Source organism: Dromaius novaehollandiae, chromosome 7 (assembly GCF_036370855.1).
Source record: "Dromaius novaehollandiae isolate bDroNov1 chromosome 7, bDroNov1.hap1, whole genome shotgun sequence".
Classification (NCBI taxonomy): Eukaryota; Metazoa; Chordata; class Aves; order Casuariiformes; family Dromaiidae; genus Dromaius; species Dromaius novaehollandiae.
The window spans coordinates 40,097,165-40,114,049 of NC_088104.1; the positions used below are offsets into that span (position 1 = coordinate 40,097,165).

At 42.4% G+C, this 16,885-nt stretch overlaps 1 protein-coding gene across 10 annotated transcripts in view; it reads left to right on the forward strand.

Moving 5' to 3' along the window:
- The window catches only part of UNC80 (unc-80 homolog, NALCN channel complex subunit), a 140,711-nt gene that overhangs the window by 5,280 nt on the left and 118,546 nt on the right, over positions 1–16,885 (forward strand). For all 10 annotated transcript variants that reach the window (XM_026117143.2, XM_026117300.2, XM_026117382.2 and 7 more), the window contains exons 3-8: positions 4,466–4,622; positions 5,537–5,835; positions 8,748–8,871; positions 10,667–10,740; positions 11,228–11,367; positions 15,806–16,067. In XM_026117143.2, coding sequence (XP_025972928.1) covers positions 4,466–4,622; positions 5,537–5,835; positions 8,748–8,871; positions 10,667–10,740; positions 11,228–11,367; positions 15,806–16,067 — 1,056 coding nt within the window. The remainder of the gene's footprint in view (positions 1–4,465; positions 4,623–5,536; positions 5,836–8,747; positions 8,872–10,666; positions 10,741–11,227; positions 11,368–15,805; positions 16,068–16,885) is intronic.

Consider the following 16,885-nt stretch of genomic DNA (forward strand, 5'->3'; position numbering starts at 1 on the left):
ATAGTTGTATTAACAACATGTGGCCTCTTTGAGATTTTGGGGAGAAATAGAAGCTGTGGGTGGTGTTTTAGACAGCTACAGGGTGGGCTTTCCAGTACTAGTGTTAGTAAGGTAAACAAGGGGGTTATGTGAAGAATGCTGTGAGTAATGGGATAATCCAGAGAAATCCTGGGTGAGACAGCTCTATACAGAGTACAGACGTTCTAGAGGACTAGCTATGAGAGGGGCATGTCACGCAACCCCACTTTGCTGATCGCCAGATCTCAAGGTGCCTGGAATTGGGGTAATGAATGGGAGAAGGGGCAGAAGTTTGAGAATTCTCCTGCTGTGGCTTACTGCTTTCTTTTTTTCTTGACCCATATCTCCAAGGGTTACTCCCCTGGATGAGGGCTCCAGGTCATCTGGCATTCCTGAGAGGGTGGGATGTTGAGACTTTGAGCTTACCAAAGTCTTGTCTGTCTAGTGGGCATTCAGGGGTCTTGCTGACCTCCGTGCTTCCTAATGCAGTCTGTGGCAGGTACAGCTCCCCTGGGCTTAAAGCAGAGGAAGATCATATGACTTGAGCAAATCTGTGTAGGAGACCTATGGCAAAGGCAGAGCTAGAAGCTGCTCTCTCCTTCTGTACAGCTTGTCTAGGCTTCTTCAGGCAGCTACTTCTTCCCTTTCCAGCAGGCAAGTGACATACAGGCTGACCCTGGTCACAAGGTATTTGACAGCCCCTGTGGCTCGTGGTGGAGAGGAGGATAAAACAGCAGCAGCAGCAGTGGGAAGGCAGCCAGAAGAGACTGCTATTCCCTGTGCAAACAGATGGCATCACCAGGCTCAAAGAAAAAAATGCTAGTGTAAGTGGCCTGGAGGGAGCTGAACACGTGTGCACACATGTATTTGCATGTACAAACCCACCCACCCAGCATGAGCAGGGGTAGCACTGCTGCAGGGACGGACCTTTCTCCAGTCAAGGCAGGATACTGACTTTCCTCTCTGCCACCTTGGCTGATGGTCCTTAGCCTCCTTTGGCATTACAATAATATTACAATATCCTTTTTTTGACTGACTTAGAGGAAGCTTACTTCAGACAATCTCATTCAGCCACTTCATTGAAGCATGTAATGCCTCTCAGCTGTAGCAGTAGTTGCTTAGGTCATGCAGGGTGAAAATTAGGTTTTTCATCTTAATGTCTGTATATTCTCTGTAGCAGATCTTCAAAGAGTAGAGCCATTCCAGACCCAAAGGGATTCTCTAGAGGAGCAAATGCTAACTCATAGCCCTGCATCCTGAATGTCTAGCCTAGGCAGAGACTGCTGTGAGCTGAATCTCTGTGGAGAACTTGGGGCAAATCCCATGACAACGCTTGTCCAAGGAACTGCATGTTGCTGTTGGGCTGCTTTACAGTCATTATCAGTGTGGGGACTGATATCAACCAGGTCCCATGCTGTTAGTACATACATAGTGGCAATTTTGTACCAGCTAGTGCCTCTAGCATGCAGAGGCACTTAATGGTTTCCATATATGGCTTCTGTGTTAAGATTTTTCTGGCAACGTACAGCATTTCTATCTCAGATGCTTGTGATCACAGATGCTGTTCCAGAATCTAACTGGGCTAAAGAAACTTATTCAGCTTCCTGCTCAGGCTGGGAATGAACAGAGGAATTTGTTAGCTAACCCTGTAGGAAAAGCTGCATGTGGCTCAAACCCAAAATATTGGGTGAATACAAACTTAATTTTAAAAGCAAGTAATCCTCTTGAATTTCTAAAGTACTCAGAATGTAAGCCACAACTTTAAGTTCCTTGAGGACTTGCTCTCTAATGCCACTGAGGTATTGGAAAATGTGACCTTTAATGGAAAGCCATAGTGACAGTGTCTTCTATTCTACTTCAGAATAGAAATGCTGCTTTCAGTGATGTTTTTCCCCTCCCCTGTAAAATAAACTTAATACTTTGTCACTGTGCTGAAAAATGTGATCTTCTATAGTTTGGCTTTTCTACTGAGGGTGGGAAAATACATTCTTTAAATGCTTAGGTTATTGCTGGTTCTGGTGCTTGGCAGACCCTTTGGTGAGCTATTTCAACTTACTAACCTGGTAGAAATTACTTACTTTCATACTGAGCGTCATTTCAGCCCATGTAGAGGCTTGAATCTGCTCAGTGAGGGCTTCAGTGAGCCCCAGAGCCAACGCAAGGATGATGGTGGGAAAGTATGGCTGGAGCAGCAAGTAAGGAGTGGAAGGTGGCACCCCTGCTTGTCTCCTTTTGACAGAAATAAATAAAAATCACATCTTTCACTGGTTTTCTCAGGCTCTGTTTGAGGTCATGCATTAACCCTGCATCTCTTACCTAGCTTCTAGAGATATTGTTACTTTGCTCTGCCTCTTGTTAGGTAACTCTGTTAGGAGTAGTTGCCCTAGACCTCTTCTGTCTTTGAATGCTCTGTTGGATGCTATTATGGTTTAATGACTCTAATTCTTGAGTCAGACAGAATATCTGGACCTTTCGATGAGCACCTGACTTCCTCCCTCTGCGCCCCCATGGCTTTCAGAGCGTCCGCCATGCCCTTGCCTCAACAGACTTCACAGCCTGCTCTCAGAAGCCAAGAGGAGATGGGGTTCCTTTCGGGTTACTGCTTATATTTCTAAAGGATATATATGCGAAGCCTTGTTTCCCTGAACAAATAGGAATGAAGGACAAGAGGTGGCTTTCTGTACAGACACTCAGTAGTTCCCAACAGATCTCTGACTGTAAGAGTGATTTGGGGCTTCCTTTCTGTGGTAGCCATGTCATCCAATGCTTTCCTTCCTGGTGCCAAGAAACATACATTGCTGCAACCTAATCCATGGCCTGTTATTTTTGACCAATCCCAGTGAAGCTGGCCTTTTTTGCCCACATGTTATAGTTAATGCCCCCAGTTTCAGCCATTGCTCCATAAAGAAACTTGATTGAGTTTTCTGACAGGAGCTTGGGGTTTTCTAATAGGTGGGGAGTTCAACTTTCTGCAGAGTTATGTTTATTGGCAGATCTCACTTCTCGTCAATGCTTCCTCAAGTTCAGTTTGTGCTTCTACAGGCTTAGTCACTATAGGCACACTCAGTACAGCCTGTTCCCACTTCCCTTACTCTCTGTTTGCCTGGTGCTTTTGGGGAGTTTCTGTCTTAGGCTGTAAATACAGACAAATGCACATTGCTCTGCCTCCAAGCTGGCCAGAGCAGAGCCAGCTGTTCCAGGGATGCTGTAAAGCTACATTAGTGCAGCACCATGTTTGAACTAGCAAATCCTGCTTCTCAGAGAGGCTCATGTCTGTCCACACCAGTGGACATGGCTATGACTTGAAAGAACAAATGTGCAAAGCTGCTTGGGAATGCAGAAGAATATGTGACTGGTTGATATTCCATGTGTTGGAGTGGCTGGTCTTTTAAGAGGACTAGATTATGATTGCTGCCTTTCTTGCTTTCCTCCTTTCTATTTATGCCTAATTCTGTCAGTGCCACATTTTTTTACAGGAAAAAAATCTTACGATTAGTGTTGAAGGATAAGCTTTATGAGTCTGGAGTGAGGGCATTTGAAGCATCCGTTAGGTCACAAATGCCAACAGTTACTTGTTTGCCCTGAGCCTAATGAAATTGGTGAAACAGCTTGTGAACAAATAGGGAGCCAGGAGGCTAAGCTAACGAATGGCAAGAACATGCATTATCAGTTTCTTAGCTTTAGGAACTTCAGTACAGGAGCATAAGTGCTTTTGTGACCTATAATGAGATCTTTGTATCTGGTCAGAGGAAGAGCTTATCGAAACAGTTGGAGCAACTAGCAATAAAGAACTTCCTTGGGGATTTCAAAGACAGATAGTCTTGTTTTGTGTTGCTCAAGGCAAAAATAATGAACCCACTAAAGCCATCAGCTCTCTTAAGCGTTCACAAAACTACTACTTTATGGCTTGCCAACAAATTTTGTGCACTGATTATTTTTTGTGGCAGGGTGTGAAAACACTTCCTAAGGCACATGTACCTCTTTAATGGGTTGCCCTTTATGTTACACTTAACTGAAAGAGAAAAGAGTGTGTGTGTGTGAGAGAGGGAGAGAGAGGGAGGGATGTACTGAGCTCTCAGGTCCACAGATGTAGACTTTCATTAGCTCTTGTGACTTTGAGCAGGATTACTAGTGTGTCAGATTAATACCCAGCATAACTGCAAGTCTGTCTTGATCTTGGTACTTATTTATGTGTGTGTGATACCTGCTTTAATTCTTTTTGTTAAAGAAAATATATTGAGCAACCTATTTATTTCTTAGTCAAGTACATTCATATGTCTGGTGAGCTTTAGCCATGGTCTTTGTCTTTTAGGAAAAATATCCTGAAGAATGATATAATGGAAACACAGATTACAGGTTTTTAACGCAGCATGTTGTGTGTCCTGGAAGGCATGTGCAGGAATAGATATATGGTGTCTTTTTTTTTTTTCTTTTTTGCTCCCTAAAGTCTTTCGAAAGAGTTTTAGTAGAAAACAAGCTGCATGGCCTTTCTCCAGCTCTCTCCGAAGCCATCCAGAGCATTTCTCGCTGGGAACTAGTCCAAGCTGCGCTCCCACATGTGCTGCACTGCACTGCAACGTTGCTCTCCAACAGAAACAAGCTAGGTTAGTGCTCATTTGAGTTTGGTTTTCCCTGTTATTGAAGTTAACAGTCAAAACATCAGATTGATTCTCAGGGTGCCACACAACAAATTCTAAACCATATATTAGTTCATGCTGTGGGTTACGTCTCTTCATCTGTTCTCATTTATAGCAGGTAAACTGGGAGAGCTTCCTCAGTGAAGTTAATGGACTTCTGCTAGCCTTAGAAATCATGAGCATAAGAGTCAAATTAGTTCAATAATGTTTTGCTAGTTATTTTCCAAACTTACTAGAACCAACTTTTGCATAAGTCTTGCCACCTAACAAGGATGGGAATATGCATTTCTTTCAAGAGATGGTGCAGTGCCCAATTGCAGCAGGTACTTTTAATAACTTCAGTACCACCACCTGCCACCCCCACCCCAGAATAAAGTAGTTGATTGTCAGTTGGGATCCTCAGCAGAAAAGCCAATCAATCAGTTAGGGTAGGGCCAGGTCCAAATCTAACATACTTCACAAGTCTTCTGATTTCAACAGGAGTTTGCATCATGAGGCACGCTAGTAGGGGATGTTAACAGGACACAGTTCTAGCAGCTTGCAGCGCTTGCTTGTGTTTTGTTTTTATTCGATAGAGTCAAACAGACAAAGTTTTCAAGCCACCATCTTCTAAGACTGCTGTATGCCTATGCATGCAGTTGCCATGCAACTGACATTTCAGGGATTGAACTGCAAGTACTGTGAAGTAAATGGAGACTCGTGAATTAGGAGGTTTCGAATACAACCTGACAGAATGCTAATACTTTTACTGGTAGAACTTTAACTTTCAAGATTGCATCAGGAAATTGGACGGCCAGTTAGTTTCCTATGTGGCTCTGAAATTCTCAACAGTATCATGAGTGGAAAACCTGTGAGATACTGTGTTGCGTTTTTCCATCCAGGACATCAGGATAAGCTTGGAGTAGCTGAGACAAAGCTTCTTCACACTCTTCACTGGATGCTGCTGGAGGCCCCCCAGGACTGCAGCAATGACCGGTTTGGAGGAGACAGAGGTTCCAGCTGGGGAGGAAGCAGTAGCGCCTTTATCCACCAGATTGAAAACCAGGGATCACCAGGGCATCCCCGCCACAGCACCATGAATGATGATGAGGAGAATAACAGAAGGAGGTTCTTCCAGAACTCTATGGCCACAGTGGAGCTCTTTGTGTTTCTCTTTGCTCCCCTTGTCCACAGGATTAAAGTAAGTGGAACACTGATAAGGTATTTGTGGGGAGACACCTCTGGGAAGGGAAAGAGAATGATTCTGCCTTTATGGTTGTTTTAAGTCCTGCAACTGACCAGTTAATTCAGCCTACAGCATACCTCGGGCTACAACTGCAGATACTTTAAGGTGTTGGGACAATACCACTGCCATAAGGAATAGTTCCAGTGACATGAGCAATCATCACAGTGTCAGACAGGCACAAAGGCAAAAATATCTGAAGTGAAACACTTTCATCCCTCAGGAATGTCAAAGGTCTGTGGCTCTTGTGAAGTCTTTGGGAGCCTGAGGCCTGCAGAAAGGATTGTGAGCTTTAGCTTGCTCCAGTGATTCTCTCTGTCATTGCTCAGGAGTGCCTTGCTAGCTTTTCAGGGATTCCACCATGGAGCTGCCACTGAGATTTGTTGTTGTTGTCATTACTAATCGCCTTGATGCTAATTACCAGGAATGTGTGATAGTGGTATAAGCATGGCAGTGGCAGAGGTAATTAAGCATTCTTTTGTTCTGAAGTTGGAAGCAGGCTGCAGGCTTCCTGTCTGCCAAAGTCCCTTTCCTCGCTTTATGCTGAGTACATCAGCTTTGCAAAGCTGTGTAAAGAGGAGATGTTTTCTGTGTGCTCCAACTCCTGCCTCCTGTCTTCAGCATCTTGGGAGGGCTGCCTCTTGGCCTTCACGTTTCCAGCTAGGCCTTAGAAGAGAAACTGGCTCTGGAAAGTAGGTGTTCAGAAAAAGTCTGGGTTTTTTTTATTTAAAAAAAAAAAAAAAATTTTTGAATAGCTCCCCCTCCCCCCCCCCAAACCTCTTTAAAAGTATGCTTGACTCCTAAAAAAAAGATGTTATAATTGGCTACACTGGCAGGAGAATACTTGCACAACAGAACACACTTTGGTGTAAGTACTTTGGGAGCAAGACAACCAGAGTTGTGACCTGTTAGTTACCCACCGACTTTTCAAACTGTAATGGTCCCTTTCTGTTTATGCACACGTGTGTACAAAGGCAGTTAGAGTAAAATCGATCTAGGAAAGAAGTAAAAGAAATATTTTTTTTATCCAGTAAGAAACAGTATTTTTCCCTTTTATTTCCCAGTAGTTTTATTAGTAGCTGACATAAATATTCTACCTCTGTGGGGATGAAGCAAAGTCATGTAGTGATGTAGGCTGTCTGTGCTAATCCTGCTTTGTGTGCTGCAACAGTTGAAGGAGATAAAGTGCAGTAGAGAAAGCATAATCTTTTGGCTAGGACAAGTGAAAGCTGGTCTGGACAGCAAGATTCTTCCCCTACTTCTACTACTGAATTCCTGTACAGCATTGCTTGGTTCACTTAGCCCAAGCATTTCATACATGTTTACTAGTTTCCTGGTAAGCTACTCGAACTGCTGGGACATGACAGGATGAAATGTTGAGTTCTTCCCGGTGCTACACACGAGTGTGGGCTGCACTTTGAATAAATGAAATGAAATTGGAGGCAGGCTGTGGCTATCCAAGATTGGGTTCCCAATTGTTTTATATTAGTCTTTGAGGGTTAGTTTCCTGTTTTCAAAATGAGGCTAATAAGTGTCTCAGTTTTACCTTGAAAAAATTGTTGAAAATGTCCATGAATCTTTGAGATACTGCAGTGATGAACACTGGGAAAGCCCATGAAAATATGCACCATTCTGTCATGAAAGCAAGGCTCAGAGATGAGGTAAGTGAGGCATGTAGCTTGCTCACTAAGTCAGAATTGTCCTTTCTGCATTTCAGGGAGGCAGAGGTCTCTGTGGAAGAATACTGTCTGATCAGATAACTAAAATAAAGCATGTGCTCAAGGAAGATGATAAATGATTGTACAGGCAGCCTTAAATGCTGGAATTTCCTGACTTCTGAGAGGATTTGTGTATTTAGCAATGGTGTCTTAATGTAGGTGTTTGGGAGGCCTAGGGAGGGCGGTACATGTAATTCTGTAATGTAACAGCTGTGGTGAAAAGTGTTGGTGTACCACCAAAAGCTAGCAGTACAGAGCAAAACTGCAACGCTTCCGTTACTGCTAACACTTCCAAAAATATTGTGAGGTTTTCCTGAGTAAAAATAATTAAAACCAATAAGGTCAATTTGTGACAAAGCTTGTGAGGTTGCTTTTATGAGAGGGGACTAAAGAGTAGAGAATAGAAGGGCTGGGAAGCTACAAGGCATTCCTTTAGCTCTGTCTGCACCACAGACCTCAACCACTGAGGCTTGTGAAGCTGTACCAGCTGAAGAAGCTGGTGCAGCTATAGTTATGCTGCTAGAACTGTGCTATTACCAATGTTTGTTATGGCTTGCGGGGGATAGTTGAGCTATACAAGCACTAATGATTCCTAATGCAGATTTGGCAAGCTTGTTCAAGTAAGTGCATACCTGTATGCTAATCCTGCTAAGATTTACCTGTGTATTAATTTATGTGATTTTGGCTACTTGCAGGTGTAAAATGATGATGGCTCAAGTCTAAGTAGTACCAGTTGGCATTTCTCAAGTAACAATGGTGTTACTATCAACAGCAGTATTGTGTACTGGCTTTTCATATTAATTTGTGATGTTTCCTCGATTTCTAATTAAGATTTTTGTGTTTAATGTTCTCTTTCTTTTTGGGTAAGAAGTTCTGGTCTCAGACCTTCGTATGCTAAGGTTAAGATGAGGTTAAATACTAAATATAGGATTATTATATATGGTCAGGAGGGGTAATGAGATCTTTTGACACAGGAGTAGCCTTTTGTCTGGTAGGTTAAGGTCCTGGAGTTAGCATACACAGACCATAGTACAGCATGCAATATCACTCATTTCCTGTAAGGTCTGTGTCTCAGAAGGACAGTCCTTTCAAACTGGAAACAATGGTCTTTGATCTGAGCTGGTGTGATACAACCTCTGTGTTTCTTTCTAGGAATCTGACCTGACATTTCGGTTGGCTAGTGGCCTTGTTATTTGGCAGCCTATGTGGGAACACAGGCAGCCTGAGGTTTCTGCCTTCAACGCCTTGGTTAAACCGATCAGGAACATCATTACAGGTCTGTGACCGCTCTGGTAGTAACGCAGCTCTTGAGAACTGGGATCTCTCTCCCTTGGTTGGCTGATACTGCTGTATGTTATGTAGCCATCGTATATGAGGACTATGCCAATATTGCAGGAACTAGTTAAACCTTCAGACAGTAGTTTAAGGCTGTTTCCCCTCAGAGTCGATCAACATTTGCATAATATTTAAATAGGAGATGAGAGAGAAATCCTTTCTTCTTTAGTAGAGTTATTTCCTGTTTGCCTTGTCTCTGTTCACTATCTGTTCATTAGGTGCTAGGAAAGGTAGAAGCCCTATCTAGCACCAGTTTGACGCTGGTGGGGAAGGCTTACCTAAACTGGCAATGGACCTATTAACAGTGAAGAGCACACAGTCAACAATATAGGTTCTCTTCCTACCTGAACCTGAATTTCACAGTATTATGAAATTAAATATGGTAGTTTCAGAAGGCTCTGAGGCTGAAGACTTAGGGTATGAATTTGCTTTTGCATACCGGAAGGGGTTGCTCCTCATTTGTACATCAGCCATAGAGAGACTGGAGTTGGGTCCATAGGCTTCCCAAGCCTTTATGTCCTGTCTAGTTCCCCCATAAAATCTCTTTTGCTATCACATTATCAGACAATAATTTTGCATAATTCCTACAAGTTAGTGAATTGTAAGTGTACTGGGTATATCATTGTGGTGTTACTCATTCTCAGAAGCACAGAACAGTAGTTTTTCACTAGTTAGCTAAATAAAATTTTTTTCAAATGTGACAAGTTATTTTGGATGCCATCACTTACTCTGAAGGATTTGCAAGTCTTTGGGACAGTCTGGAATTAGACTCAGGTTTTTGACATCTAGGTCTACCTCTCTCCTGTAGGCTTCACCTTCTGGAAATACAGAATAGGCTTTCAGCGCTGGAACTAACAAAAGCAATTAGTCCTAAGTTTTCTCGAACCATTGGAATTTTTTCCGTGGGTGTGGGATATGATCAGAAAATCTTTAAAGTATAACTTCAGGAATAAAGTCTGTAATAGAAGATATTCTGTTATGTTTCAAAAACACTCTTGGCAGAACTGAAATAGAACTCGGAATGACGTTCTTTATGCCATGGAGTTCCTGATATCTTAGCGTTGTTGTCTCAGTTTGGGACAAAAAAGGTTAACTTAAATTTTCCTTCAAACCAGAAATGCAAAAAATTCTACCTCAGAAGCTTTACAATATTTTTTTTGGAGAGAGTTTGATAAGTTGCATCTGAATACCAGAACTGTTGTCCTAATCTCTGCAATGCCCTTGTTTTTCTATGGTATTGCTAATCAGACTCTCTGTATGACATACATGTATTTCCCATGATGCAGGAGTTGTTCAAATTGGAAATCACAATAGATTCTGTGAGATGTAGACTAGAAAAGGAGATGAATGTATATGAAAATAGGAGGAGGAAGATCCCCAAAAGACAAGGCACTATTATATACTAGGAAGACACTATTTAATGTTAAATGGACTTAGCATAACATTTAAATTCAAATTTTATTTTTAAAGGAACAAAGACTTTCTGTAAACAATGTTGTTGATGATAAAAGGAAAAGAATTGTGAAAAAGTTAAAATAATCTTTTTGTTTGTTTGTTTGGAGGGGGGGTGGAATTTCTTAATGGTTGCAGCTAATGCCTAAGAAGTCTGACACACCATAGAGATGCTGTTTTGTTTTGTTTTTTTCCTAGCAGGGAAATGGTTTATCCTTTTAGGTGGTATGGTGTAAATATTAGATGTTTCCTGAAATAGCCACCTCCTTCTTTTCTTTTATCAGCTAAGAGAACTTCTCCTACCAACAATCAGTGTGTGACTTGTGAATCCCCTAATCTGGACACTGGACATACGGAGGTAAACTCAGTGCTAAGGATAAATGAGCTAACGTAGGAAGCTGTGGAGCAGGGGGAAAACAAAAATAAAATGGGGGGGGGGGGAGGGTGGCAGGAGTCTTCCTCATGAGAGTATTGAAACAGCATTTGCAGTTATTACCCCAAATTATTCTATGTTCAGAAATTACAGTTGCTTGTATGGCCCAGCTTCCTACTTGCTGTTTCTCATAGTTTTCCAGAAGGCTCCCAACACTGCAGAGGAACGAAAGGGTATAGTCATCAGGATCTTCTTGGGCATATCCTAACTTACTCATTTTCTTTGGTAAGAGCCATGTCTTACCCTGTGCCTCTACAGTGCCTAGCACTTTGAAGTCCCAGACTTGATCAGATTCTCATGGTGTTATGGTGTAAGTAATAGTCATGTATAGATACAAACTGCAAGTAAGAAAACAAATATGGGAGAGATTGATGTTTATATACCAATTTCCTTTTATTAAAACTATCCAAAGGGACTACAAGTGGTCTGTGAGACAACCCAGCCAGATTCTGTACCTCCAAAGGCTGCTGTTTCAGCATGTCATCGTGGAAATTCCTTGGATGGAAGCATATCCTCCCAAACCTCTCAGGAGAGAGGTGCCCCACATCCCAGGTACAGACCCCTTCAGCAGAAAGTTAGACTTGTGTAACCCAATGGTGACCTCTACAGAAGTCCAAATGTTCAATCTGCTGTTGTCTCTACACCTTGAAGGTGCTAGATGCTTAGCTCAAGCTCTTAATTTAACAAATCTGTTCTAACACCTGGGTGATGAACAAGATGGTGACAATTGATATTCAATGCCACTTTCTTTGGAGAAATCTCCATTTGGACTGTTTTGGCAGTTTCTTTGGTCTCTTTAATATGTTATTTTCTCATAATTAAAGAGACTAGGGAGGGTTGGACCTGCAAGTTTAGCTGGATTCAGCTTCAGGTGGCTAGTAACTTTTCTGGCTTCCTTCTTCTTTCCCTTTAGCAAAGGAATTTTATGTAAGCTTCTCTCTGTTACCTTTGTAATAATGCCTTCTCTGCATCCTGCTGTTTAGTCAGCTTACTGTACACTCATGACCAGAAGAAACAGACTAACAAAAAAGCCTAGTTGCACAAATATCTTCCCAATTTGCCTTACAGAGCTTGGGCCAAGGTTTTCCAGTGTGGCACTGATAAATTAATCTCTTTACTCTAGATTTGGGCAGGTAAAGACAGAGCTGGATCTTCAGTAGTGCTGGACACTCACTAGTGTCATGAAGCAAATGAAGCTGATGACTGCTTAACATGTTCAGGGGGTGGAGAGGGAGGAAAGCCTGGCTATATTTTTAGGTCTTCATGGATTTAGGCATCTCACATAAACTCCTCATTTTTGGTTCTGCTGCTTGTCTCCTTTGGGAAATGTCATATCCACAACACTTCAATATTTTAAGAAGTTGCTTCATTACAGAAACAGAAGAAATGTGGGATGGAGTGGGATTCTGAATATAATCTAGAAACAGCTCTAATTGATTTTTCAAAAGAGGTTTGATGCACACTTTCACTGGTGGAAAGGGCAAAGCTGTTCTCCATGGTTCTGATCCCGTTAGGAGGCTTCCCTTGGGACTTTTTTTATCAGGCCTGCTGCCAGTTCTGGGTCTTTATTAGTTTGTATTAATGTGAGCCAGTGAAACTGAAGTTGGACTGCTGGTTTACAGAATTGCCTTTCTATGTGTGAACGCTACTGCTCAGAGTGTGCACAGGCATAAAAGAAAAATAAGCAGCCTTTGAAGAAGACAGAATCAGGTGATCAGTTTGTCAAGCTCAGTCTGGTGGTTGCTATGGAGATGAAGCTTCAGACAGCCTTTGAAGAGCGCATCATTGTCTCCTCGTTTGCAGGACTCATTGATCAGTTAAAACTGTACAGGGAGCTTTGGTTGCCAAGCAACAGACAACTGGGGAACAAATGTTTACTCCACTTACCAACAGACAGCCGCAGTATTCCTTTGTCCTTGGGCCCGGGGTTGAAGGAAGGCTGCCTTCCACTCCCTCTGCAGTCACAGGCAACCAAGAGCTGATTAAGTGGACGCTGGGTTTCATTCTAAATGAAGCACAGGTTTTAATTAGTCGTATCTCAGACACTTCTTAAGCAAATGGCTCATTCCTGCGATCCCGGGATCCCTGCTCCTTTCAGTGAAATTTCTCCATTTACAGATGATGGTTTAACACTGCAGAGCAATTGAATCCACAGCCCTTTATTCAGCTGCTGCCTTGAACGCTCTGCCTTGGAAATAGACTTTAGTGACAAATACTTCATAAGGAGAACATGCCCTGCTTCAGGCTGTGTTGTGCCTTGAGTATGCCTATGCCCCGTACAGGGGAGCATGAAATACTGTTTATACACAGACACTGATCTGGGTCTTGCAGTGTGACCAGGGAGCTATACATCATCCTCTACATTTGCTATTGAGGTAATGAGCTTTATTTCCATTGCTGGGATACTTTTGAGTATGCCAGCTATGCTTGTATTTCTGTACAGGCTGCATTTTTTTGACAGTCTTGACTGTAACAAAAGCAGCTTCCCCCATCAGTCTTTTGGGGGGCAAAAAATTGATGGTGCATTTCTATTTATTGTTGTTCTCTCCTTCCTAATTCAGTTGTTAGGGGGTTTTTTGTTGTTGTTTTTGTTTTTTAACAGCTTATCTTAGTTATCAAACTTGTTACATTTTTACCTTGAATACAGCACTAGGGGAAAAGCATTCAATCTATAGATTGAATGTAGTGACATATGCTGACACAGATGGGCTGGTCTGCAATCTCCAAGTGCCTTCAACATTGGCCTGTGGGGCTGGCAGCAAACCAGCTCCTGCAGATTTGAGTTCTAACTGCACATATTCCTCCAAGACCAGTCTTCCCACCTGCCCCCATTTCAGAGTGTGTAACACGGAGAGACTCATGTGATTCCAAGCGGTGTCAACATTCGCTGCACACTTTTCTCCTTTGCCAGTCTTATACCTGCATTGGATGTGCAGGGTAGCTTTGTAGCACTGGGCAGCAATCCACTAAAGCACTTAAGCATGCACTTAACTTTAAGCACTTAGAGGAGTTCCACTGAAGTCTATTGCTGCCTGTTGTCTAAGGGGCTGCTGGTTTGTGGCCTTGGACTCCTCTGTTCTGAATGTGGTACCCAGCTGTCAATGTCATTTGCATGTCTTTCAGCAGAGCTGAAAATATAAATTTTTTTTTTAAAAAAAAGTATTTGGTGTTCTTATGATGTCTCCCAAATGCCTGAGAATACAATTCATGGAATTGCTGTTGGGTTTGGGTTTTTTTGTTTTCTTGATTTTTTTTTTTTATTTTTTTTTCTGTTTAAGAGTCTAAAAATTGCAGAAGTACCCAGTTCACAGGGGTATATTTCTAAGATACTGAGTTGAGATATTTAGGAAGGGGGAGGGGAAAAAAAAAAAAAGGACAGGTCTCCAGCATTCCTTGTCCCCCAGCATTTCATACCTTTTGCCATGTCATGTACATTCCTGAGTCCCTTTCACTGCTTCTCTTCTGACTGATTGTCTCCTAAAAGCTAGGTACAGAGGGTGGATCAGGCCTGTTGTACTCTACTACGAGAGAAATGGGGAAAATGTCTTCTAAAGCTTTATGACAGGGATAGTTAATTCCCTTCAGAGCTTTTGTTTTCAAGCTGTCTTCAAACTCAGACATATGAATATTGCATCAGTTAAAGTCAAATCACCTTTGCAGTCTGGCAAAGTATACAATCAATGCAACATATAAATGACAGCAGGGATTCTGCTGTAAGCACTTGACTCTAGGAAACAGGGCTCTATCTTCAGTCTGGCGGTATTTACACCTTAATACAGGCCTACAAACAACCTGTTCACAGCAAAGCAGAATATTGTCAGCTATTACTGTTGAGTTGCTGGTAAAAGGATTCCTTTGAGACCAAGCCAGAAATTGCAGGTTCTCTCTATATAGAATGGCCTGGGTTTACATGTTTGAGAGGAGAGAAGATGAGAAGTATAATTTAATACTTGATAGCTTCTGTGTAGGGATGGTAGTATTTTTAGTTTTTTTTAAAAAAAAAACGAAAAAAAAGAAAAAAGAAAAGCTGGGCATGTTTATTGCAAGAAGATTGGCTCTGAAGAAAGATATGATCCCTTAGAAAGATCCTTGATCTCTGGAATCTTTGGAGTCTCATTTTTTTCAGACTTGCCACAGACACCTTGCTTTTGCATGCACTAAGTTCAAGCCTGCAGACTGCAATACCTCAGAAATTCCATACTAGAAACCATCACGAAATGACACCACCTAAAAGGCCAGAAAAACCATAGCGAAGGCTGAAATGTTGTCCTGTTCTCTAGCACACCTTGGTGAAGAAAATTTCCGTAACAGTAGCTTTTACGTTTAATTGGATTAAAAATGATTGATTAATTTAGCTGTCCTGCCTGCTTGGTGTGCGCAAGTGTAAATATTTCCTTAATATACACTACTAGTATCTGAACAGCAGATGATGGAGTTGCCTCTTTCCAGCTAGACAAATTATTCCCTTAACACAGGTGCTCGAGGGTTATCTTCAGACTACAGTTTAAGAAAGCAACCCTATCCAAGAAAATGCTTAACAAAGCGTTTGCCTGAGTTCTCTGGGGACCTGAAAGCTGAGTGTCTACTTACCTGCCTTCAGAAATGCTTTCCTCCATCAGAGCCCGAGTCCCAAAGGGTCAGTTTCAGTGTCCCTGTAAGCTCAAGCAGGCACAGCTGTGTGAACATCCTGGTGATTTCTGCAGACACAAGAGAGCAGGACAGCTCTTGATGAGTGGCCAGATCCTCTAGGCCTGTTAGTAGAGCTCTTGGGTCTTTTGGGGTGGACAGGCTTGTGTGCCAGGATAGAACTGGCTTCTAGCTATCAAAGAAGAACTTGTGGTATCAAGAGTGACCCCTTTAGAGCAGCTGGACATACAAACCTGATGCTGCATCCTTGAGCAGTTCTTTATTCACAGAGCTGAGTATCTAGGAAGGGCTTTAGGGCCCTGAAGACTCACTGTTCACACTTCTACTGTTTCTTTTGAAACAGGGTGTCTGTGGTAATCCCACCATGCCAGAAGTCTCGCTATGCCACATACTTTGATGTGGCAGTGCTGCGCTGTCTGCTGCAGCCACACTGGTCTGAGGAGGGCACGCAGTGGTCGCTAATGTACTACCTGCAGAGGCTGAGGCATATGCTACAGGAAAAGCCAGAGAAACCACCTGAGCCAGAGATCACTCCCTTGCCAAGACCTCGCAGCAGCTCCATGGTGGCTGCCACACCCTCTCTGGTGAATACCCACAAAACTCAGGTAAGCAGCTGCCGTCAATAACGGCGTCTGTCGTGTTGGTGCTGGGAAGTGGTGGTTGGATGACTAGTGAAAAGGACAGCTTTGGTACTGGTTAAATTGCCTACAGGTCAGATGTATGCATTCGTTCAGAAAAAGCCCCCTTATAATAATGAGGGTTTGGAGGCAGAATCTAGCTCAGTCAGAATTGATGATTGTTGGAAGCTTATGGGTTGGTTTGAGAGAATTAATCTAGGGTGAACTGTGATTAAAAGTTTGTAATGTGGAAATATCCTAATGTAGTTGTCAGAAAAAGTCATACTGCCTTTGTTTTGCAGTATAGTGCTCAGGACTCCCCAAGCTCTCTTCGGCATAACCCCCCAATAGAGAGTAAGGGAGTCGTGCTTGGTACAGCACTGGACATTCCACATGACTAACTTTGGTAAAATCTTGGAGCAGATTTTGCGAGCAGTGACAGTGAGCAAAACCTCTCTGTTATCCTTATTGCATAACTTACACCTTTATATCTGCCAGCAAAATTCCAGTGGACAGACTGTTCTGATAGGTGTCAAAACTTATTCCCCATTTTGCTGGAAAAGGAAGCCTGGACTCCCGAGCTTGATACATACAGTAAAAGGTTTTGTCTTAGAGCATAATTTGTTTTGTTTTGTTTTATTTTGGATAGATCGCTTTTGATCTAGGGATAAAAAGCGGATGCTGCTGCAGCTCCAGTTAATCTCCCCATTGATTTGTGCTGCTTTTAGGTTGTGAACTCTTTTCCTGTCGTGGATTTTTAACAGCAAATTCTGACTTACTAAGCTAGTAGAACTGCCTTACAGAAT